At 45.7% G+C, this 25,223-nt stretch overlaps 1 protein-coding gene and 1 pseudogene across 38 annotated transcripts in view; both read left to right on the top strand.

Annotated features, from left to right (window-relative positions):
- Nucleotides 1–25,223, top strand: part of PXK (PX domain containing serine/threonine kinase like) — an 85,418-nt gene that overhangs the window by 56,521 nt on the left and 3,674 nt on the right. For 5 of the 37 annotated variants that reach the window (XM_081524624.1, XM_081524614.1, XM_081524613.1 and 2 more), the window contains 8 exons: nt 537–698; nt 1,094–1,211; nt 2,872–2,950; nt 5,356–5,404; nt 9,611–9,688; nt 10,225–10,311; nt 10,760–10,829; nt 14,019–14,081. In XM_081524624.1, coding sequence (XP_081380750.1) covers nt 537–698; nt 1,094–1,211; nt 2,872–2,950; nt 5,356–5,404; nt 9,611–9,688; nt 10,225–10,311; nt 10,760–10,829; nt 14,019–14,081 — 706 coding nt within the window. Of the gene's footprint in view, nt 1–536; nt 699–1,093; nt 1,212–2,871; nt 2,951–5,355; nt 5,405–9,610; nt 9,689–10,224; nt 10,312–10,759; nt 10,830–14,018; nt 14,086–18,843; nt 18,853–23,760; nt 23,799–25,223 lie in introns of all 37 variants that reach the window. The other 32 variants (XM_081524638.1, XM_081524637.1, XM_081524629.1 and 29 more) reach the window with 14 other exon arrangements.
- On the top strand, nt 17,461–18,180 carry LOC145519826 (securin pseudogene; annotated as a pseudogene). Its single transcript, XR_014063951.1, has one exon. The product of XR_014063951.1 is annotated as a securin pseudogene (transcript).

Genomic DNA, 25,223 nt, shown 5'->3' with positions numbered 1-25,223 from the left:
CACTGGCTGAACCACTGTTTATGAAATGGCAACTGAAAAGTTTGCTTCTTTTTGTGGGAGGGTGTCATGTGTTTCTATTAATAAACAGCCAAATATATTCAGAGGTGAGACAGGACTAGAGATGTTTTCAGCTCAACCCCTCTTCCTGAATAATTGGCAGATGCCCTGGCAGGATAGTTTTATTCATCTGTGCGGGAGGATCTTTGCCCTGAAGAGAGCTGGGATGTGGTGCTTAGGTAGAGAAAGTGCTTACAGTAGAGGCTTTTGGCATCAGAGCTGTTAACCCGAGCAGATGCAGGCTGCTTCTCTGTTCTTTGGAAATGAGGGAGCTTGGCTTGGCGTGTCCACAGCTGGAAAGCACTCAGCGTCCGTCTCTTTTCCAAAGAAATGCACAGACATGTACTCTTTCTTTAGGAATCTCCCCGGTGACCAGTTTGGTCTTGTTTCAAAATATGTTGACTGAAAAAGCAAAGTTTAACCTTGTCTTGTATCGAATGAGTTGGAGGGGAGTGTAACCACTACATACTTTTGCATAGGTCCTAAAGTTTCTACATGACAAGGGATTCCCTTATGGGCATCTTCATGCTTCCAACGTGATGCTGGACGGGGATACCTGCCGGCTGCTGGACCTGGAGAATTCCTTGTTGGGCCTTCCTTCCTTCTACCGATCGTATTTCTCACAGTTCAGGAAGATCAATGTAAGTTGATGAAAGTGATGAAACAGCAGGCTTATTTTTAGGTGTAAGTTATCCCCGTGGCAGGATGCATGATCTGTCCCTGTAAGAAATGTGTGCTAAGCAAGGATGGGTATGGTTGGGGCAGGCAGGCCTGTTGGCCCTGTCTCTCCCACAGCACTGCTGTATCTGAGAGGCTGGTTGAGCAGGGCCGAGGAAGGGTAGAACCTCTAACTGCACCACCGTGAAGGGTAGGACCAAGACTTTTGGTCAAAACGATGCTTTGTGAGCTTTTACAAAAGGCCTCGAGTGGTCACTACCAGTTGCGGGTGGGGTTGGCCCTGGGCCATGTTTCTTAGTGGAAGCCCAGGGCTAGGGATTCACAAAGCCAAAGCCCTCTGCTGTCTTTTCTTCTGCAGACATTGGAGAGTGTGGACGTCCACTGCTTTGGCCACTTACTATATGAAATGACTTACGGACGACCACCCGACTCAGTGCCTGTAGACTCCTTCCCTCCTGCACCGTCCATGGCTGTGGGTCAGTATGGGGTTTGTAAGGGTCTTCTGGGCCCTGGTCATGCTCGAAGCTTCTCACCCCCTTTTCCAGAGTCCAGGGAAGGTCCAGAGGAAGTTACCATGCTCCATAGCCAGGAAGTCTTACCAGGAAGTAGAAGTTACGGGAGTAACTTCCTCAAGTGTATTCCACTGAAAATTCAGATCGCTCATCTGTTTGTCAGGCTTTCTGAAATCTCAGGAGCCCTTCTGTAACATGCATCAGAATTTTGGAAGCAAGAGGATGTGAAGCGAAGTATGGCCAGACCTAGTGAGAGGTAGAAGCAGAAGCCAGGAGCAGACAACTTGCATCCAGTCTTGTGGACTCAGGCAGAGTCGGGAGGTATCCCAAGGCTGGAGGGGGACCTGCAAGGACAGCCGCAGGCTGGACACACAGCAGAGGACAGCCCCCCAGGCCCAGATTAGGAAAGGCAGGCAGGAAACCCTGGATCCCAGATTCTCCCAGCATCACTGAGGGGCTCCTGTAGGAAGGAGGGATGTCGGGGCTGATGCAGAGTCACCCAGGGACCCTTTCCTCCCCTTGACAGCCAGCTCACAACCCCCTGGGGCGGGGTCAGTGGGGGGTGCAGAGCAGCTCTTGCAACATTGCGCCTTCCACGCATTCGGGTCAACCTCCACCAGCATTTGTTTTGTGTTGTGAGATGGTTCCAGAGAACAGGCCTCAAGACTATTTTGGGTTGAGTTTGACCAGCTGAAATGGAACAGTGACCTGCAAGTTAAAAAAAAAAGAAAATCTGGCTGCTTTTGTAAATAAAGTATATGGGAGGATGTACATAGTTTGTATGCAGATATTATATACAAATTTGTATAAGAGACTTGAGCATCTGAAGATATGGGTATCTTTAGGGAAGGAGAGGTTCTTGAATCAGTGCCCCAGGGAGACTGAGGGATGACTGTGTGTAATAAACGATAATTGTGAAAACTTGCTCCATATGAAATGTCATTTTAATCTGTGATAATTTTTTTTTTCTGGTATAACCAAGTACTGTATTAAGTTTAGAAGTTTGCCTCAGTTTCCTTGGATGTATCTCTTTACATAAAGCAAGAATTCATCTGGATATGTGAAGAATTAAATGTGTGTACTTGTGTGGGTAAAAAGCATAATGTTAATAATAGTTAATTCCGAGTGGTCAAATTATGAATGGAAAAAAAAAACTCTGGCTGCTTTTGTTTACATCGTCCAAGGTGTTGGATGGTGAGATACCAACAGTTGGCACTTCGTATGTTGGTTTTGACTAAAAGCAGGCAAGCAGAGACGTGTCTTTCAAGTTTAGAATTTTACTCATGTGTGGTGTTTACTTCTCTTTTAAGAGAGCAAACACATTTATGAATGATATCTTGAGTCCTTCCTCTAATTATCTGTGCAATGTACTTAGCTTTCTGTCAGCATGTGGTTCCTGAACCATTTTTTTTTGAGTCATCAGGAGTTGTCAGCATTGCCAGCAGCCCCCTTTCCCCCTCCACCCCCTGCCACCATGTATGCCATCTGTCTGTGCGTTAAGAGTTTTGACACTGTCCTGATGAGCCCGCAGACAGTTGTTGAGAAGTGGTGTCAAACTTTTCATCACCAAGTGGGTTTGCCAACATGTTCTGTGGAACTAAAACGTGTATCTGTTCATTTCAAGTGGCCGTGTTGGAGTCCACGCTGTCTTGTGAGGCCTGTAAAAATGGCATGCCCACCGTCTCCCGGCTCTTGCAGATGCCGTAAGTCAATCCCACGCCTTGGCTTTAACCTTCCTAACCGTGTCGAGCCCCGGACCACTGGCCCAAGTGTCCAGTCCCAGTAGAGACTTATCTGCGGTCCCTGCAGAGTCTATGTGGCCTGCTTGCCAGTGGTCACTTGCCACATGACATCCTGACCTTTCCTCGTGACCCCTGTGCACTGTGGTCTGACTGCTGTCTCTTCACATGCGTGTCGTCTTCACGTGTGTCTTCATGTATGTCTCTCCCTGTCCACGTTGGCATTGTGTATGTGGACACATGGCAGCCCCCTGCTTGGGAAGTACTGAAGGGGGGCAACCCCGTTTCCGTTCATTGCGTGACCCACAGCAGTGGCTGCTTCACTAGTCGCTGGTCAGGCAGGGTCTGGCCTCCAGGAGGAGGGCTGCCTGGCTTCGACCTCCCCTGCACGTGTTTATTCATTTCCTCACTGGGTAGCATATATCTGATGTCTGACATGTACCAGGCCCTGTGCTGGGGCTTAGAGATGAATGGTTAATTGAGGCGGGTCAGATAGTGCTTTGGGGTCTTTTTTTAAGGTGCATGTTCTGTTCCTTCACGGAAAGGCAGCAGGGTGGTTCAGAAGCATGTGTCTGAGTTTAGACAGACCTGGGTGTGGGCACAGCTTTAGCGCTTTCTCCAGGTGACCTTGGGCAGGTTTCCAAACCTCGGGAAGCTGAGTTTCCTCATCTATAAATGGGGATAATGATAGTCTCTACCTCAAAGGGCTGGTGGGAGGATTTATTGAGATGATTCCTATACAGGCCCAGTTACTTAAGAAGTACTTATTAAATGCTAGTTACGCAGCTTCTATTTTGTGCTCTGAGATGTACCCAGTGCTCTGTGAGCAGATGTATTCGGAAAACAATGACATGAGGGAATGAGGCAGGGCAACTTGAAGTACATACAACCTGAGTTCAGGGGAGGCGGTGATAACTTCAGATTCCTTGCGTCCCAGTGGGTCTGTTCCAGTCCGAGACCCTGGGGAGGATGCGCTGTACAGAGCAGCCCAAGCCCCTGTCCCGTGGATGTGACTTTTCAATGTTTCACTGACACTGGGGCATCCCTCTATGAACCAGGCACAATCAGCAACAGTGCAAACGTGGGAAAATTATTCTAGTCATTTTCGCCATTCACTTGTAGGACACATGCCTTTGTAGTTAGGAAACAGTCTCTATCCATGTCAGTTTACTTGGGTTTGTATTTGCACCCCCTGCTCCGAAGCGCTTACATTTTCCTCCCAGCCTTCCAGTTCTAAAGTGAATCCAATTTTTTTTTTTTCTTCACTTAAGTCTTTCTACCTTGTGGGCTTCAGCCTGGGATAGCATTTGGCGAGGTGTGAATTCTGCTCAGTTAAAAATGTGTTGTCTGGGAAGTAAGTGGACCCCTTGGCCTTGAAGGGGAGAGTTTTGTCTCTACCTCTAGGCTGTCCAGGGAGTGCTATAGGGAAAAGTTAACCCTGTCTCTTCTACTTGAGATGTAGTTACCCTTTTTTAAAAGGGGGGACAGTTCAAGGAAAGACTTATGCAGAACCATTTGGACAGTGCCCAAACAACCATTTAGTCAGAACAGTTTCAGAATTCCTCACACTGTTCTTTTTAATAGCATACTTTCAAGGAGAGAATTGATATTCTCCAAAAGCTGCTTAAGAGAGCATGAGAAGCACTTCTTTTCCTTAAAAGAAGATTATCTTCTCTTGTTGGATTCCAATCAAAGCAATTCCTTTTTACTTACTCACACATTTTTATTATATTGAGCTCTAGAATAAATTTTATCCTCCTCTGGGACAAAAAGGAAAATCAATCATTCTGTTTAGAAATATCTGCTGCATATATTAATTGCAGTATAATATAAATAATGGGCTTCTGTGGTGGCTCGGGTAAAGAATCTGCCTGCAGTCCTGGGGCCCTGGGTTTGGAAGGAAATGGCAACCCACTCCAGTATTTTTGCCTGGGAAATCCCGTGGACAGAGGAGCCTGGTGGACTACAGTCCATGAAGCCACAGAGCTGGGACAAGTCTGAGTGACTAACACTTTGACTTTTCATAACCATAATAAGTAACTTGCAAATTTCTTTTCAAAATGCGAATTAATTTACATGAGAAGACTTGCCCCTCAGTGGGGAAGTCACCTCCCCCTACAAAGCTGACCCAGCCCTCCTGCTGAGCTCAGAAATAATGGGGAGTTGGGGTTTCTGGAGGTCACTGTGGGTGGCCTGGAAACTCCTTTGAGTTTATTGATAAACCTGAGGTGGTAGGTTGGACTGGGGCTGGGGGACGACGTGGGGGTTGGGGGAAACTTGATGGGCTAAAAATGTCTCATTCTGCTCTGGTTCTGTTCTGAAAGTACACCTTGTTTAAGAAAGATATTTCTGTTTCTTTTTTTTTACAGATTATTCAGTGATGTTCTGCTTACGACTTCCGAAAAGCCACAGTTTAAGGTAAAACAAATTATATCATTTCTTGGTTTGTGTCATGAATGTTTTCTTGGAAAGTTAGTTTTTTATTCAATAAAGAGAAGATACAGTATTTATAATAGATATGGAGTGGGAAAACACATACTTAGGAGTGTTTTTATCGATTTTGGGGTACCTAAGTAAGGACAATAGCTGGGGGACAGCCTCTCTCACAGCTCTAAGGAACGACTGTGAAGAGGCAGGGGAGTGGCCAGGATATGAACTTTTTGCTGGAAAAACCACTTGTAGTCAAGCATAAAAAGATTGCTGCTAATCACAAAAGACAGACATCTCCAGTTAATGATTTTAATTGCTTTTTTTTGTATGAAAGATGCAGGAATCTGGGGTCATTGAAAATTTTCTTAGGTGTGCCTCTTAACTCTCTAGGGTCTGCTTTCCTGTTTTTCTCCACCCTGAGTTCTTACACCCCCAACCCCCAGGGGTGGGCAGTTGCAGTGGGTTGCAGCTTAATCCTTGAGGAACAGGAATGGCCAGCAACATTCTTCATTTTACATAAAGAAAAATTGAAAATAATCTAAATGTTCTACAATCTTGAAATAGTTTAATAATTTACAGTACATGGATTGAGTGTGTTTTATCTAATGAAAGTGAAATTTACAAAGACATTCTAGTAGCATGGAAAGTGATTATTATTTGGGCTAAGGGAGGAAAGCAGAATATAAAATACAGTGTGTAGGGACTTCCCTGGCGGTCCATTGGTTAAGGGTCTGTGCTTCCAATGCAGGGGCACAGGTTCAATCCCTGGCTGGGAAATTAAGATCCCACGTGCTGCGTGGTATAGTCAAAATAAAATAGTGTGAAAAAATACTTCTGTCTAGAATAAGGCCTGGAAGCAAGTATCCTGGGAAGTAGCCATGCTATGCAGTGTTGTGGAAACAGCAGGAGCTTTAGAGCTCCCCAAAACCAAGTTGATGCCTTATTTTGCTTTGGTGATAGCCTCTAATCACCTCCTAAAGGTTCCATGACATTTGACTCTTTGGACCAGGTCGTTTTTTACTGCTGGGTCTGCGCTGTGCATTGTGGGATGTTGAGCAGCACCCTGGCCTGTGACCCCCCTAGAGGGGAGTGGTACTCCCTTTCCACCTCCACATTGCGTGGCAATCCAAACTGTCTCCAGACGTTGCCAGCTGTCCCCTAGAGAGAGGAGAAGGGCAAGATCACCCCCATTTGAAAGCCGCTGATGTATGGGCAAAGACCTGTTCTGTGGGTCTGTGTTTACTCATGTAGAGTTGGTGAGTAAAACCTGACTGCTGTCAGTGGACAACTGAGATGATCCAGAACACCTAGTACAGGGCTGGGCCCCCCTCGGCGCTCACTTTTAGCATTGTTTTGAATAGCAGTGTGTTGCGAGTGTGCTCAGTCATGTCCGACTCTTTGCAACCATTTGGACTGGAGCTCTAGACCACTCTGTCCATGAGATTTCCAAGGCAAGAATACTGGAGTGGGTTGCCACTTCCTCCTCCAGGGGATCTTCCTGACCCAGGGATTGAGGCTGCGTCTCCTGCATTGCAGCAGATTCTTTACCACTGAGTCAAAGGAAGACCTTTGGGTGGTAGAATGAAGGGTAATTCTCTTTCTCCTTTCTATAGTCCCCCCCAACCCATAATCTTACAATGAGATTAAATTTACTGGGAAAAAAGAAAACACCAAACAAGTTAGTGTCTGAAGATTTTATAGGCAAGGGAGAGGCTTTCTGTCCTATTTTGCCAGTTAGAGGGGGCTTGCTTCCCTGGTGGCTCAGATGGTAAAGAATCTGCCTACGGTGCAGGAGACCTGGATTTGATCCCAGAGTTGGGAAGATCCCCTGGAGGAGGGCGTGGCTACCCACTCTAGTATTCTTACCTGAAGAATCCTCATGGACAGAGGAGCCTGGTGGGCTACAGTCTATGGGATCGCAAATAGTCGGACACGACTGAGTGACTAAGAACAGCACACAGCAGAAAGAATAGCTTCTTTGGATCTGAAGTTGGAGTGAAAGAAAAACTTTGGAATTCATGTCTTTTTACTGAAGCTCTTCAGGAAATGCATTCAGCCTTGTAAATATACTCTCCTCGAGTCTAGTAGTCCAGCCCAGGGGTTATCATTAGCCCTTGTTCTTCCCCCAGGTCAGAGAGTCTGTGGCAAAGATACTGTGATCTTGAAAACCACCTTAATCTCTTGTGTGTCTGTTTTCTTTCTGGAAATATACACAAGAGACTGGTGATGTTGGTTGTCTCCATGGAGGGGAACTAGGTGGGATGCTTTTTTCTGTGGATATACCCTTTTTATGCCTACTGAGTTTTGAACCATATCACTTCATATTACCTACTCAAAGCTTTTTTAAAGTTAAATTTTTAGAAGAATTTGTTGTTCTTGTTCAGTAGCTGCGTCATGTCTGACTCTTTCCAACCCCATGGACTGCAGCATGCCAGGCTCTCCTGTCCTTCACTATCTTCTGGAGTTTGCTCAAATTCATGTCCATTGAGTTGGTGGTGCCAACCAACCATCTTATCCTCTGTCACCCCCTTTTCCTCCTGGTCTCAATCTTTCCCAGCTTCAGGGTCTTTTCCAGTAAGTCACCTCTTTACATCGGGTAGCCAAAGTATTGGGAGCTTCAGCTTCACCATCAGTCCTTCCAATGAATATTCAGGTTTGATTTCTTTTAGGATTGACTGGTTTGATCTTGCAGTCCAAGCGACTCTCAGGGTCTTCAGCACTGCGATTTGAAAGCATCAGTTCTCTGGCACTCAGCCATCTTTATGGTTCAACTCTCACATCTGTACATGACTACTGGAAAAACCATGGCTTTGACAATATAGACCTTTTTTGACAAAGTGATGTCTCTGCTTTTTAATACACTGTCTAGGTTTGTCATAGCTTTCCTTCCGAGGAGCAGGTGTCTTTTAATTTCCTGGCTGCAGTCACCATCCACAGTGATTTTGGAGCCCAAGAAAAAAAATCTGTCACTGCTTCAACTTTTCCCTCTTCTATTTGCCATAGAGTGATGGGACAGGATGCCGTGATCTTAATTTTTTGAATGTTGAATTTTAAGCCAGCCTTTTCATTCTCCTTTTTCACTCTCATCAAGAGGCTCTTCAGTTCTTCTTCATTTTTGCCATTAGAGTGGTATCATCTACATATCTGAGATTATTGATATTTCTTCTGACAATCTTGATTCCTGCTTGTGATTCATCCAGCCTGGCATTTCACATGATGTACTTTGCATGTAAGTTAAAATAAGCAGGGTAACACTATACAGCTTTGTCATACTCCTTTCCCAATTTTGAACCAGTCCATTGTTTTGTGCCTGGTTCCAACTCTTGCTTCTTAACTCCCATATAGGTTTCTCAGGATTCAGGTAAGATGGACTGGTATTCTCATCTCTTTAAGAATTTTCCACATTTTGTTGTGATCCACAAAGTCAAAGGCTTTAGTGTAGTCAATGAAGCAGAAGCAGATGTTTTTCTGGCATTCCCTTGCTTTATCTATAATCCAACAAACGTTGGCAATTTGATCTCTGGTTCCTTTGCCTTTTCTAAACCCAGCTTGTACATCTGGAAGCTCTTGGTTCACGTACTGCTAGCACCTAGCTTGAAGGATTTTGAGAATAACCTTACTGGCATGTGAAATGAGCACAATTGTGCAGTACTTTGAATGTTCTTGGGCATTGCCCTTCTTTGGGATTGGAATGAAAACTGACCTTTTCCAATCCTGTTGCCAATGTTGAGTGTCCCAAATTTGCTTGCAAATTGAGTGCAGCACTTTAACAGCATCATCTTCTAGGCTGTCTCTTTGTTCCATAGGTCTATGTGTCTGTCTTTATGCCAGTATCACACTGTTTTCTGTAGCTTTGCAATAGATTTTTGAAATCAAGGACTGTGAGGCCTTAGGTTCCAACCTTCTTTTTCAAGATTGTTTTGGTAATTTGGGGTCCCTTGAGAATTGACATACTTGAAATATCCATCATGTTTATGTGTTCATTTAGTAATATACTTCTTGCTGAAAAATGCTAATGAGGTGAGTGGGTTGGGGATAGCAAAAGTGGGCAGGATAGGAGTGAAGTGGACAACTTGTAAGTGATTTCCTTCCAGGAATCCTCTTTAATGAGCAACCATGTCTTCATTCAAACCACGACTCGAGAGAACCTCCGGCCAGTTTCCTCTGTAGATTATGTACTTTCTCTTCTTTCAGATCCCCACAAAGTTAAAAGAGGCATTGAGAATTGCCAAAGAATGTATAGAAAAGAGACTGATTGAAGAACAGAAACAGGTAAACTGCTAATACTTCCTCATTGCCTTGTGGTGTTTTAGCGTCCCCATCCTCTGCTGTGGTGATCGCAGTGATTTATTTTTAACTGATCATTCATTCCATAAACATGTCTTGCATACTTGCTCTGGACCAGGCTCCATGTTTGGTGCTGTGAGACAACTGAATACTTCACTGTCCTACCCGCAGGGAGCTCAGCCTGTGGCAGAAACAAATGTGTTCACAAAGGATGGTCACTGTTAATGATCAGGGCAGACTGGTTGGTTGGGGGGCATACATGTTTCATACTCGGATGGTTCTGGGGGCCACACTCATTTTCTCTAAGAGAGGAAAAGGCAGGTAAGGACCTGGGGGTGGATAGGGAACAGTTTTCATCTGCTGGCATACTCTTCTCCCTGACATCCAGAGCCAGTGTGGAGGCAGACAGGCTGAGCATGGAAAGCGTTTTCATCCAGATAATTTGATTTGGCGAAACATGGTAGAAATTTTCATTAGTGTAGGATATGCTTACGTTTGTGGCGAACTGTTGTCTCTTAAAGATCCACCAGCATCGAAGACTGACGCGAGCTCAGTCTCACCATGGATCTGAAGAAGAAAGGAAAAAGAGGAAGATTTTAGCTCGAAAGGTAAGCCAGTGTCTCTGTGAATTCTTTCTTGTGAATGCTTGACTCCATGTGAAGAATGTTCTAGGTCAATGATGTGCGTTTAGTTCATGACAAATCTTTGTGTTATATCTCCCTGAAAGCTAAAACTTTACAGATGGCTGGTTAGCTGCTTCTCAACAAAAATCATGTAAGAGTGTCAGCAGAGAAATGGACCATAGAATTTCCTGGCTTGCCGGGCTGATGATGGCCTTACTGCAGTTGTGGGGAAGGGTTGGCCTGAGATTGTAAACTCAGCATTCTTGGTTTTTATTTCTTCCTTTAGTTTTGGCTTGTGGCTTCTTCACTGTGTTAGGTTATGAGGCCCAATATGACCTTGTGTGTAGCTAGTTTATAACTCTGGGCCTAGAAAATGTTTTTATTCCGGTATGTTCATTCTTTGCTTCCTCCCCCCTTTCTTTTTTTTTTAAAGAAGTCAAAACGATCTGCTGTTGAAAATAGTGAAGAGCATTCAGCAAAATACAGCAACTCCAATAATTCAGGTAACTGGTTATAGATTATAGTGGAGCCTGGGTCCCAAAGATCCGGGCCAGGAGTCTAGGTTCTTGGGTTCTTCTTACTGTGTGTAGCACAGGGAACTGTGCTCAGTGCTTTGTGGCAGCCTGGATGGGAGAGGAGATTGGGGGAGAACAGTGTATGTATGGCTGAGTCCCTTTGCTGTCCACCTGAAACTTTTATAACATTGTTAATTTGGCTATACCCCAATATAAAGTAAAAAATAAAAAAAAAGAGTCCCTGAGTTCTACTAGGCAGTGTGGTGACAAATGCAGAAAACAAAAGAACTCTGTTCCCAGGGAAGAGTTGCCATAGCATTGCAAGTCTCACAGGACTCATGTACTCGAAGGGACCTCAGAGCTTAATGGGCAACGAGCTTCTTCACCGATGGCAGGACTCGGTCTGTCAAAGATGAGCATCAGCCCTAGAACAAAACCCCACCCAATAAGCAGTGCAAGGCCTCCTGCTTATTCTACACTAACTGCTGCAAATGACCCTAAACCCTCCCCTCCTCTCGGTCCCCACGTGGCAGAAGGGCTCACCCTCCTCCATTAAGGAAAGGTCTCCCCAGTGTGCGGGGATCACAGAAGGCTACATTCCAGAAGGGCGAGGAAGGCACGGAGAGAACTGTCCCTGCCCTGCCTGGCTGGCTTTGGGCCTTCATGTCCCCATCTCTGGAAATAAGATCAAGTGACCCCCTGGGACCTTGCAGTTCTTCTGCCTTTTGAGTCTGGGAAGTGGAGTTCCACATGAGAAGGGAAGATTTCATCCTCACAGGGGCAGCTTTGGCTCAGCCCTGGAGGCCAAAGGAAGGGGATGGTTTTTTGTTTTTTTAGGTTGAGGGATAGTTGCACATACTTCCAGTCAGGATAAGGAGCCAGTAGAGACAGAGAAGCTGAATATGCAAAAGAGAGAGTGATTGTTGAGGGAAGCAGGGTGAGAGGGTGCTGGAAGGCCACAGGGTTAGGATCAAGAGCCCAGCTGTCAGTCTCAGCCTTGGAGAAAACCCATGCATCCTTTCTTGGTGTCAGGAGCAAGCGGAGTAGGTAAAGAGGCAGAGGCATTTAAAGTGGAAGGGAGGGAGGAAATTGAGAGTGTTCCCAGATCATGCCTTCTCAGATCTTTTCAGGGAAGTCAGTGAGGAAGACATCTGCCAGGGGCAAGAGAAGAAGCGAGGGGTATGCAAGACCTAAAAGCCTGGCTGGCTGCCGCCAAAGGATGCAGGCTGTGTAGGTAGAGCTGGAGCTGGAAGAGTTGGGGTGGGAGAAGATCCTAGACTCTGGGAGGGCGGGAACTATGCCAGCACCACTGCTTGGAGAGTCAAGCCAGAGAAGGGCTCAGGAGGAGCTAGGAGGGAAGTGAAGGAGGCCCTGGAGGTCCGTGTGAGGACCAGGGCCGGCTCCCTGGGGATGGAAGCTGGGAGAGGAGGAAGGGGCTAGAGGCTGTTGTGGCTGGTGCATAATTTCAGAGTTGGAGGTCTGTTGTCTCATGGTTGATGGAATTGGACATGGGCTAGTCATTTTCATCATTAGCCTGAGACTTGTGTCTTTAGTCAGTCTGTCACACTGGCAGACACTCTGTGCGATGTCTGCTTCTTTATAAAGTGGAGAAAGCCTGGCTCAGTGTCTCCACTTGCCTGCTTGCAGGGCTCTATGCCAGATGCATAGGGGCTTCCCTCATAGCTCAGTTGGTAAGGAATCGACCTGCAATGCAGGAGACCCTGGTTCAATTCCTGGGTTGGGAAGATCCACTGGAGAAGGGCTAGGCTACCCACTCCAGTATTCTTGGGCTTCCCTTGTGGCTCAGCTGGCTCCGCCTGCAATGTAGGAGACCTGGGTTCAATCCCTGGGTTGGGAAGATCCCCTGGAGAAGGGAAAGGCTACCCAGTCCAGTATTCTGACCTGGAGAATTCCATGGGCTGTATAGTCCATGGGGTCGCAAAGAGTCAGACACAACTGAGTGACTTTCACTTCACTTCACTTATGCCAGATGCAGCCAAGTGGGAGGCTAAGGACTCCAAAACACCACCTCAAGGAGTTTAGGAAAGCTAGGAAGCAGTTGATAGAAATGTATAGGTCATCTCCAGACCACACTGAGTCACAAATGCAAACCTTCTCCCCTTTAAAACCCATGTTAGCACTACAAGCAGTATAATATCACAGTGGGCTGGATTTTGCCAGCTTTTTCAGTAAAATGCCTCCCATGTTTTATAGGTCAGAGAATATTGCAAATAGTGGAAAGGGATTCAACCAGCGGGAGGTATGGCTTAATTAGGACATTTCTCCTTGTGCTCAGTGTCTGTGTGATGTGGATGATGGGAGAGGTGGTGGTAGGAGGCACCCCCAGAACAGGTGGTGGTCTCTCAGGGGCGTGGTGTCAGTTCTCCCTGCAGGGACCTCTGGTAATCCTTCGCTAGGATCTCCATGTAAGGGAAGGGGCTTGTGTGGGCTATTCTATCTGCTCACTGGGCTACTTCCAGGTTAAGTCAGGAGGGTGTATTCTGGGGATTTCTGAGCAGTGGAAGTGATGCTGGGGAATTTGGGAATATTTGAAATATAACAAGGTTACTAGGTCCAGGAAAAGCATACAACCTGTGGGAATATGCACCTGATTTTAATGTAAATAAGGGTATCTGCTGAACTTCAGGTAAGAGAAAGCCTGGGAAATCCACACACAGAAGAGGCTGATCCTATCCAATTCAGTGTACCTGCTGGTAAAAAGGCACTTCTACAGGGAGCATTACCGGGTGGATGCGCTGGAGAACTCTCGCTTCCTTTGGAGAGGCCTCCACCAGACTGCCCTGCGCCCCTCCGTCATCTGCTCTGCTGTGGCTCTGTCACTTGCCGTTCATTACCCAGGGATAGGGGTTGGGTCCACAAGAGAGGCTGTAGCCAGTTGCATAAGCTGTTGGATGGCACAGAGTTGATTTCAAACCAGGCAGGCTGTGGGGAGCAGAGGGAGGCAGCGAGGCCTGGGGAGGGAAATGTCCCCTGCACTGGGGTGGACGCCCGCTTTCATGGGTCCAGTCCCTGAACTCTGTCCCACCTGGCTTTTCCCGCCAGGTCCACACGTGCAGCCAAGTACAGAGGCTCAGACAGTGGTGGGTCCCAGCTCAGGCCACATTCCAGATGTCTTTCTTTGGTCCCCATGAGGGTTTTCTCTGTTTTCTCTCTTAGCAGGATCTGGGGCCAGCTCACCTCTCACATCCCCGTCCTCGCCGACTCCGCCCTCCACAGCAGGTCAGTGACAAGGCAGAGTGACCTGCCTGCCTCCCCTTCTACGCCAGTGGGGAGAAGTGAGGGGCTCTTGCTCTTGTCACCTTGGCTCAGACATTTGAGGTGCTAGAAGGGACCATCCTCCTCCAGAGAAATTAGTGGGGATGCAGATCAGCAGTGTCACTTGGGAGAAACGAGGGTCTCGATTTCCAAACTCAGATTTCAAGGGGAACAGAATAGTTGGTTTTAGGGCCACTCACCCACCCCCTACCTCCAGCTCGCTCTCTTTGCTGTAAAGCCTCATGCAGGCTCCTTAGATCAGACCCGGTCTTGGTATATGCTGAGGCTGAACGAAACAACTGTGCTGCTGCCCAGGGGCCCTGTCCTGCCAGGACTCTCTCCTCAGGGAGCTCAGCCACACTGCTGGCTTTGTCACAGAGCACAACTGGTGAAATGCCCGTGTATAGGAGCAAAATACCCACTGAGCTTCTGGTTTCCTGATAACCATTCTGCTCTGCATTTCATCATCTGACTACTTTTCTGTGGCTAGCCAACCTTTGTTTCGCTTTTCTGACTTAAATCAGGTTTCTTGGAGTTTCGTTTGAAAAATGTAAAGAGTTTTTTTTTTTTCAGGGAATACTTTAAAAATAACCTCTAAATGTGTGCAGTGGCCTCATAACGCCATCTTTTTTCTTTCTTTGTGGAACTAATATCTCTCTCCTAACGACTTTGCAAGCCCCATAAAAATGCATTGGGGTACCAGTATCTCCTTTCACTCTTTAACTGAATCAGATGTTCTAGATGTCAGAGGAAATGGTTCTACCACTCAGAGCTTGCCGGCTGTGTTTGAAGGAGTCTCTACAGCCGTTAGAAGGGAGAGTGGGCTGGGACTGATTTATGAGTTGACAATACCATACTCATTAAGGCTTAAAGTGGCACCCAGTAGCTACCAAGAGCATTACCCAACCCCTCTCAAATGCTTCTAACAGACCTTCCAAAAAGGAAAAAATAAAAAGATGACTATCATATGTAAGGGGACTGGTTTGAAGGGCTTGCATTTGGCTGTCGAGTGTCTTGATCATGGAGGCTGGTTACTGGTGGTTTGCTGTGTTCTGGGGCCAGGGTCTATTTTAATAACAAAGTGCCTGTCTCATGGAGACGTAATATCCTATTTCCTGTCCGACTTTGTCAGCAGATTTTACAAGAAAGCCCCCACATATTGATCCATACAGAAAGTAGACTTCTTCTCTGTCTTTTGTAGAGGTGACCTGTATAGGCTGATCAGAAATTTTTGGAGAGCCACTGCCCGATCATGTTGAGCTATTTTCTAGATGAGAGGATGGATATTGATTTCACACTGCTTAGACATATTAAGGAAATAGGAGAGAACTAATAGTGAGAATCCGTGAAGCCTCCTTTAAGAAGTGAGGTGTCTGCTTAGAAGTGCAGACCACCTTGCTGTGTGCATTCGAGGTGGGCAGTTATCTGCCCGTTCTCATTTTTAAATACCTTGGAGAATTCAGTCTGTTTGGATTATTTTTGATGAATCCTCTAATCTGAGTTCTCTGTTGAGTTCTCAGTTCTGATACAGTAGCTGGTTTGCATGAAATGAGGCAACTTTTAGAATGAGAAGAAAAAGACGAATCTTTTGTAACTAGAGTCAGTGTTGGAAAAAACTTCATCTGAGGTGAGAGGAAACAGTCGGGAATATAGTTCCGTGTCCTGAAGGGTAGTCACAAGTATTCAGAGGGAAGCACGTGTGAGGCTCTAAGCACAATGCCTGGCAGAGATGAGAGGTGCCCAGCAGGTGTTGGCTCTCTTTTCCTCTATGTCCTTTAATGTTTTATTGATGAAATGATTGACTCAGCCCCAAAGACTGTACTCTGACCTCTGCTGGGCATTTATCATTAATGCGTCTCATAAAAATAATAACTGGCATTTGCCTATCAACCTAGGATCTAAAGCCCCAACAAGCCACCTACAGGGAGTTTATTCATTCAGCTACTTTAGAAGCATTTATCCAGAGCCTGCAGTATGCCTGGCACTGTGCTGGTAAGTCCTGGGTCACAGAGATGAGCACGCAGACAAGGCCCAACTGAGCGGCCTGGCATTGCCAGCACCTCTCAGGAGCTCCAAAATGATATATACTGATCAAGCAAATGCTTTCCTCAGGTCCCTCCCATGGTAATTTCCTCCCCCAATAGTTCTTAAATAGAGAATCTCCTTCTGAAAAAAACTGCCAACAAAGCAGCATCTCGAACTTCTGTACTGTGCAAGGCCTCACAGGTGGTACCGTCATGCTACCATTCCCATGAGAAATGCTCCACAAATCCTGGGGAAAATGGAGAAGCTCTATACACTCAGCAAAAACAAGACTAGGAGCTGACTGTGGCTGAAATCATGAACTCATTGAAAAATTCAGACAAATTGAAGAAAGTAGGGAAAACACTAGACCATTTGCTGCTGCTAAGTCATTTCAGTCGTGTCCGACTCTGTGCGACCCCATAGATGGCAGCCCACCAGGCTCCTCTGTCCCTGGGATTCTCCAGGCAAGAATACTGGAGTGGGTTGCCATTTCCTTCTCCAGTGCATGAAAGGGAAAAGTGAAAGTGAAGTTGCTCAGTCGTGTCCGACTCTTAGCGACCCCATGGGCTGTAGCCTACCAGGCTCCTCCATCCATGGGATTTTCCAGGCAAGAGTACTGGAGTGGGGTGCCATCGCCTTCTCCGACTAGACCATTTAGGTATGACCTAAATCAAATCCTTTAATTTTACAGTGGAAGTGAGAAATAGATTCAAGGGATTAGATCTGATAGAGTGCCTAAAGAACAATGGATGGAGGTTTGTGACATTATACAGGCGGCAGTGATCAAGACCATCCCCAAGAAAAAGAAATGCAAAAAGGCAAAGTGGTTGTCTGAGGAGGCCTTACAAATAGCTGAGAAAAGAAGAGAAGGTTAAGGCATAGGAGAAAAAGGAAAGATGTATCCATCTGAATGCAGACTTCCAAAGAATAGCAAGAAGAGATAAGAAAGCCTTCCTAAGTGATCAGTGCAAAGAAATAGAGGAAAATAATAGAATGAGAAAGACTAGAGATCTCTTCAAGAAAATTAGAGATACCAAGGGAACATTTCATGCAAAGATAGGCTGTATATTGTCACCCTGCTTATTTAACTTATATGCAGAGTACATCATGTGAAATGCTGGGCTGGAGGAAGCACAAGCTGGGATCAAGATTGCTGGGGAGAAATACCAATAATCTCAGATATACAGATGATACCACTCTTATGGCAGAAAGTGAAGAGCAACTAAAGAGCCTCTTGATGAAAGTGAAAGAAGAGAGTGAAAAAGCTGGGTTAAAACTCAACATTTAAAAAACTAAAATCAGAGACGAGTCTTGGGAGTTTGGCTGTTACTCCGAACCTGATCGAGAATGGCTACTCTGATCTATGTTGATAAGGAAAATGGAGAACCAGGCACCCGTGTGGCTCCTAAGGATGGGCTGAAGCTGGGGTCTGTGCCTTCAGTCAAAGCTTTAGATGGGAGATCTCAGGTTTCAACACCACGTGTTGGCAAAATGTTTGATGCTCCACCAGCTTTACCAAAAACTGCCAGAAAGGCTTTGGGAATGGTCAACAGAGCTACAGAAAAGTCAGTTAAGACGAATGGACCACTCAAACAGAAACAGACAACTTTCTCTACCAAAAAGATAACTGAGAAGACTGTTAAAGCAAAAAGTTCTGTTCCTGCCTCAGATGACACCTATCTAGAAATAGAAAAATTCTTTCCCTTCAATCCATTAGATTTTGAGAGTTTTGACCTGCCTGAGGAGCACCAGATCGCACACCTCCCCTTGAATGGAGTGCCTCTCATGATCCTTGATGAGGAGCGGGAGCTTGAGCAGCTGTTACACATGGGCCCCCCTTCGCCTCTGAAGATGCCCCCTCCACTGTGGGAGTCTAATCTGTTGCAGTCTCCCTCAAGCATTCTATCGACTCTGGATGTTGAATTGCCACCTGTTTGCTATGACTTAGATATTTAAATTTCTTAGCACTTTATAGTTTGGGTATGTATTAATAGTTGGTATTAATAAAGCAATTCTTTATTTTTAAAAAAAAAACAAACTAAAATCATAGCATCTGGTCCCATCACTTCATGGCAAATAGATGGGGTAACAGTGGAAACAGTGTCAGACTTTATTTTCCTGGGCTCCAAAATCACTGCAGATGGTGACAGCAGCCATGAAATTAAAACACGCTTGCTCCTTGGAAGAAAAGCTATGACCAACCTAGACAGCATATTAAAAAGCAGGCACTGTGTTACTTTGCTGACAAAGGTCTAGTCAAAGCTATGGTTTTTCCAGTAGTCATGTATGGATATGAGAGTTGGACCATAAAAAAGCTGATTGTCGAAGAATTTATGCTTTTGAACTGTTGTGTTGGAGAAGACTCTTGAGGGTCCATTGGACTGCAAGGAGATCCAACCAGTCCATCCTAAAGGAAATCAGTCCTGAATATTCATTGGAAGGGCTGATGCTGAAGCTGAAACTCCAATACTTCGGCCACCTGATGTGAAGAACTGACTCATTGGAAAAGACCCTGATGCTGGGAAAGATTGAAGGCAGGAGGAGAAGGGGACAACAGACGATGAGATGGTTGGATGACATCACGGACTCAATGGACATGAGTTTGAGCAAGCTCCGGGAGTTGGTGATGGACAGGGAGGCCTGGCGTGCTGCAGTCCATGGGGTCACAGGGAGTCGGACATGACTGAGTGACTGAACTGAGCTGAACTGGGTGAGGGCAAGGCTTTCAGCCTACTCGCTGCCTGGGCAGCCCTTACTTAGACTGGTCCTTTCCGTTTCAGGACAGGCGGCCAGGCTTCTCACTGGGCTCATCTCTCTTGCCACCTCTCTGCACGCTACCTGTCTTATTGCTGGAATCACAATTTACTCCAATTTATGTCTTTACTTCTAGGCCACATTTATGCTTTATCTGGGAACTAAGTCAAGTATAGCATTAATATCTTCTGGCTTTATGATAATATGCAATTTTCTCAAGAAATGAAGGAAAAATCTTCATTTTCAAGGGCTAGCATTGAAAAGGAATTCCTGCTGAAGGTAGCATCTCACACACAGCTCCATCTGGGAGCCTTTGAGAACTACCATCTTGGCCTGCAGAACGTAAACTTGAGGGTGACCACTCTGTAGTTCTAGATAGAACCTTGGAGAAGACACTTGACCTCCCTGGGCTTCAGATTTCAAAATCAAGTGAGGCCCCATAGGGCTCCTGGACATGGAGGCCCTTTTGTCCCTTGTTTCTTGTAGACAGGACACCAGCCTCCATGACCTTCCCTGAGTTTCAAAGGGTAGAATTGCTAATCAAGGGAGGAACATCCAGAAACCTGCCGAGACAAGATTAAGCCCTGCCCACACCTTAATCTTGTCAGGGACCCCACCCTTAGACTCTTGTTACAAAACCCCTCACCAAATCCCCTGGGGGTAGAGATACATAGTTTTTCAAGGCAGGAGCCCTCTGTGTTACCTGTGCCTGGCAAACTAATAAAGCTGTCCTTTTCTGCTTTCATCCAGAGAGGTTTGATTTAGCTCTGGTGTACAGAGAGGCAGAACTTTCACATCAGCTTCCCATTTGTAAACAAGGATAGCAACAGTGCCTGTGTAGTGGATTTACTATGAGGATCCAGAGAGTCCCGTGCCTAAGAGGTTAGAAATGCGCCTGATACAGTCAGTCCTCAGGGCACTGTGAGTTACTGGGAGACCTTGAAAAAGTCGCTTTCTGGATTTGGGTTTGGGTTGTTGTTTATTTACTAAGGCATGTCTGACTCTTTTTTGACCCCATGGACTGCAGCCCGCCAGGCTTTTCTGTGCAGGGGATTTCTCAGGCAAAAATATTGGAATGGGTAGCCATTTCCTTCTCCAGGGGATCTTCCCGACCCAGGGATCGAACCCTAGTCTCCTGCTTGACAGGAGGATTCTTTTGGGTTAAAAAGGCAAAAGGGAGGGGTTTAGAGGAGACCATCTCAGTTCTTTCTAATCAAGCATCCTCTAAACCCACTGTTTGCTGGAAAATAACATCATCTGTACCAATGGCTCAGCAGGTAAACAATCCGCCTGTGATGCAGGAGATACAGGAGACGTGGGTTGAATCCCTGGGTCAGGAAGATCCCCTGAAGAAGGAAATGGCAACCCACTCCAGTATTCTTGCCTGGGGAATTCCAGGCGGGCTACAGTCCGTGGGGTCATAGAGAATTGGACACAGCTGAGCACACACGCGCCTACATACGTAAACACATACGTAAACCCACGGTGGACCCACCCCTGGCAGTTTGCTCAGCAATAGATCAATTGAGGCAAGATCAGTTTGACAGCATTGACTTTCTTCCTGAAATCATCAGTTTTAAAAGCATTTGTGGTAACTAAGGGTAGTTTTAAGCTCACTTACTTTCAGGACAGGGCAGAAGAGATAGGTGTTTCTAAGCAAAGGAGTCTTACTTTCCTGAGTCCTTTCCAGCATTTGTGCAAGGACTGGGGCCTCTCCTGTTTCTCTCTGAACCTCCCTGCCCAGGGCCTTTTCTTGAAATCCTTACCAGATTGATGGGAGAAAGAGTAGAAAGATTTCCATAAGTTTGTTGGCAGTTCTATTGGGTAGGGTGGAATTCTCTAAAGCTTTTTTTTTTCCCCAGTGAGAACATTGCTAGCATTTTCTTTTTTCTAAAGTGTATGTTTCCTGCCTCTAGAAGTCATTCTTTCAAGAACTTTGAGATACTTTCTCCTGACTGATTTCTGGGTCAGTGTCACCAGCTAGTGTTTACACTCTGTATTCATGGAGCTGAGTGGTTTAGAAGGTCCTGATTTACATGCAGATATTTGCTCCTACTCTCCCTTTGGGAGGAGACAGGCCTGCTGTTTTGCTATTGTGTGTGTATGTGTGTGTGTGTTTAAAAAGATTTGCAAAAAAAATAAAGATTTGCAAAAGAGTATAAAGAGTATTTGGGGAAATCTTAAGTAAGCAGAAAACCCAAATTATTATTGTTGTTAATAATCGTATTTCACATGTTTTAAGTGCTTATTTTGTCCTAGGCACTGTTCTGGGAGATTTATAGTTACTGTTTTATTAAATCCTCATGAATACCTTCCTATCCAATGAGCAGGGATTATACTTACAGCTCCATTTCACAGACAAAGACATTGAGGCTCTAGTGGACCTTGACTAAGGTCACACAGGTGGGAGATACTGGAGCCAGGATTCAGTCTTGGTTTCTGTCCCTGTTCATCTCTCTCTTTTCTCCTGAGCACCTGCTCTCCGTGCACTGCAGGGCCTGTGCTGCTAAAAGCCTGTGCTTGGCTGGTGTGATAAGAGCCCTGAAAGAAGCGCTAGTAACCCCAGGCTTGGGTTGTAGCTCCACCACTTGCCGGGTGACCTTGCACAAGTAATTTCCATTCTTTGAAGCTGTCTTTTAAGAGAATTCCTGGTCTTTATGAGGTAGATAATGTACACAGGGCTTGATAAGCAAGAAAGTAATGTGAAGTTAAGCTCTGAATGCCTTGCAAGAGAATTCTAGCCCTTCTTGCTTGCAGTTTATCATTTTTAAGCAATAATTTTGAAGAGAGAGAGCTGGCAGTTCATCGAAAGCCAATCTGTGAGAGTGACTGAAAGGAGGGAAGTTTCATGTGTGCAGGACTGGAGGAGGAGGCAAAGCGGGGCCTTGTGGGCACAGAATGACTGAGAACTTGAGTAACAGGAAGGAAGGTTTAGGATAAAGAAGACACAAACTATGATGTGTAAAATAAGCCACCAGGATATACTGTACAACACAGGGCATATAGCCAAAATTTTATAATAACTGTCAGTGGAGTATAACCTTCAAAAATTCTGAATCACTATATTGTACACCTGTGAAGTGAAGTCGCTCAATCGTGTCCGACTCTTTGCGACCCCATGGACTGTAGCCTACCAGGCTCCTCCATCCATGGGATTTTCCAGGCAAGAATACTGGAGTAGGTTGCCATTTCCTTCTCCAGGAGATCTTCCTCACCCAGAGATTGAACCTGGGTCTCCCGCGTTGTAGGCAGACGCTTTACCGTCTGAGCCACCACCTGTAACTTATATAATATTGTACATCAACTATACTTCAGTAAAACAAATAAATAATGTACAAAAAAAGGGAGAAATTCTTTTAGAATGTTGGAGCTCCCAGGATTTATCTAATCACATCAAAGTCTGAAACCCACTCTACGCTCAAAATAGACATCTGTGGCCCTAAAAATCACCTGTTTTTCTCAAAACCACATAAAGTAGTTTCCATCTTTGGGATGAGCAGGTCTGTCCTGTGGTGCTTCTCTAAACAATGTATTGGTTCTGCTCTGCTGCTGGCCTGCAGCCCTCCTCCCTGCCTCCAAGCCCAGTGTATGAGCTCCTTCCCTGGGTCCTCAGTTGCTGGAGTGGGGTGGGCAGGCAGTAGTCCCAGCATCCTCCCAGAGCTGCCCCAGGTCAGTGGTCAGCCTGCTTCACCCCACTTGGGCCTCTGACCAGCCCCTCCTCAGAGGAAGGGATTCTCCTTTAGGTGAGGGAGCAGGTTGGTTCATTCAGAACTCTGGGATTCACTGTCAGGGAAAAGGTCATCTTTCACAATTAACCTGGAATCTAGTCAGTTAAAAGGAGACAGGGAAAAAAATGTGTTCTGTTTTGTTTTGTTTTTTTAGCTGTGTCCTGAGGCTTGCATGATCTGTGGTCCCCTGGCAAAGTGTCAAGTCTTAATCCCTGGACTGCCAGGGAATTCTACCCCCCACCCCGCCCCTTTTATAAATAGTTTTCTAGTCTTAAGTAGATGCTGTTGCCGAAGCTGAAGCTCCAAAACTTTGGCCACCTGATGCAAAGAACTGACTTATTGGAAAAGACCCTGATGCTGGGAAAGATTGAGGGCAAGAGGAGAGGGGGCGGCAGAGGATAAGATGGTTAGATAACATCACCGACTCGGTGGACATGAATTTGAACAAACTCAAGAGGATGGTGAAGGACAGGAAAGCCTGACGTGTTGCAGTCCATGGGGTCCCAAAGAGTCGGACATGACTTAGTAACTGAACCACGAGCAAGTCTTAAGTAAGCTACTTCTGCTCACTGCCCTCTTTAGCCTCTGGATCTAAGTTCCTTTAGGGAAGGGGCCCCATGTTCCTGCCCAGCTTAGACTTCCCTGTGCTTTTGCTCTTCCCAGCTTTAAAAAGACACATCTCTATTTTAGACTGTAGAAGACTTGCGTGAAAAAGTGATCAGTTCTCATTGTTCTCCCCTCTTCATAAACTGGCCTTATTTAGTAATAGATCTAGGTATAGTCCCAGGACCCATTCTACTTTTCAGGGGAAATAAAACCATGATGGGTCTTCTGAATAGCACCTAACTGGTTCAGAAGAAAGAAATAAAAAGAATGAAGAGGCAAGTGACTCATTGGTTACTCTGTTAGTATTAATATGTTTGCCATGTTCTAAGAGGATCACCGTCGTATTTACAAACCAGTGCTTCTTGTGATTCACTTAAATATACCCTAGTTTGCAATGAGAATAATCAGCATGTGATTCAGACTAATATTTTATTGTCTGTATTTGATTAAATGACACTAAATAATGTCACTAAATAATGACACTGAATAATGACTTGTGTCCCCCTTCTCTCTCTCTTTGCTATTTTCAGTAGAGCATGCACCATTTTGAACGTGAATTTTCGGTAAAGTAAGCTATACTGATTTTTCTAACTTTAAAGATGCTCTGTTTCTGTCTGTGAAATGGGACAGTGTGTCTAGATCACTGAAGTGATGAACAAACAGGAAAGCTGATTCGAGACGATTTCCTTGTCTGGATATTTAAATGAAATACAGCATCTTTAAAAGGCACCCCAGTGACTTCATTTACATTCATTTCATTTTCATCACGATCTTCAAATTTTTCATTTTCCACTCTGATTTTAGTTTTAAAATACAGCTCTAAAACCTACACATCAACTGCATGGCATTTTGGTGTTTTCATTTTGGAAGCCAGCATCTCACAGTCCTGTTGTTGCAAACGTGCTGGTTCCTTGTTACTCTGATGAAAGGGAAAGGACGTTGGGCAGTTGCATTCCTGGTCACAGGGAAGCCACTTACTGGCTTTATAACTGATATTAGGGAAAACAGTTCTTTTTTAAGCATCCTTAATAATAATTGGGACATGAATACAGCCTCCCCATCTTTCTGAGGTAAAAGGCAAAGGCAGTTTCAAAGAGCTGGGGGCTGCCTGCTTCGGGAGTTGCTGGCCTTCAATTCCCTCTGAGGGTAGCTGATAGGTCTGGTGTTGGTCTGAAGGCCAGGTGGTCTCCCCTCCTGAGTGTGGGACCATGAAGGAACCCAGACCTGCAGGCAGTAGTTGACTCCCCAAAGTTGGCCCAGGGAAAGGGACTCTCAGAGGTCCTTTTGACACGGCTGGGGAAGATGTTTCTGGCAAGGTGTTTCTACCTGGATCTAACCTATGATCTTGCTGCAAAAGTCTGTGGCCTGTTTCAGGGCCTCTGCTGGGCTGCCAGGCTCCCATTTGGGATACTGGAGGTAGAATAGTTAACTCGAATGACCTGGTTATCACTGTAGATAAGCTGTTATGGAGCGTTCCTCCACCTGGGGTGTTGGAGGCCAGCATTTTTGAAAGCTAGATCCAGTTGGCAGTCAGTCTACCGTGGAATCTGGTAGTGTCAGCGACCTAGGGATGAGGGCTTTAGGAGGCCTCTGGAGGGGCACTCACTCACATTTGGGGAGTAGGGGAGTCCAAGCATCCGGCGGTTGTCCCAGATTCGTCACAGGCCCTAGAGTCAATTCACAGGCCCTCTGAATTTGGACCCTGGTAACATTCCCCCCCGCTCCCATATTATTAGCCGTGTGTTATAGCTTAAGTCCCAGTGAACCTTTAAAGGAATTTTGTGGACCATAGAAGAGGCAAAAAAAAAAGAAAAACTAAAAAAGAACAAAAATAATTGATGGGACCTGTAATTAGACTGTGAGTCCCTGGGCTGTGTTTTTGCCTCCTCTGAGGTCAAGTGTTGACCTTGACCTTGAGACCTGGACCTCCCCCCCACCCCCTCAACCTTCCTGAGGCTTCTGAGCGGCTCCTGGGCCTGATCCTATGTACAGT

The sequence above is a fragment of the Giraffa tippelskirchi genome, chromosome 9 (assembly GCF_054371585.1).
Source record: "Giraffa tippelskirchi isolate mGirTip1 chromosome 9, T2T-mGirTip1v1.2.pri, whole genome shotgun sequence".
NCBI lineage: Eukaryota > Metazoa > Chordata > Mammalia > Artiodactyla > Giraffidae > Giraffa > Giraffa tippelskirchi.
Note: the sequence above shows the minus strand (reverse complement) of the source record. Positions and strands in the feature narration are given on the sequence as shown.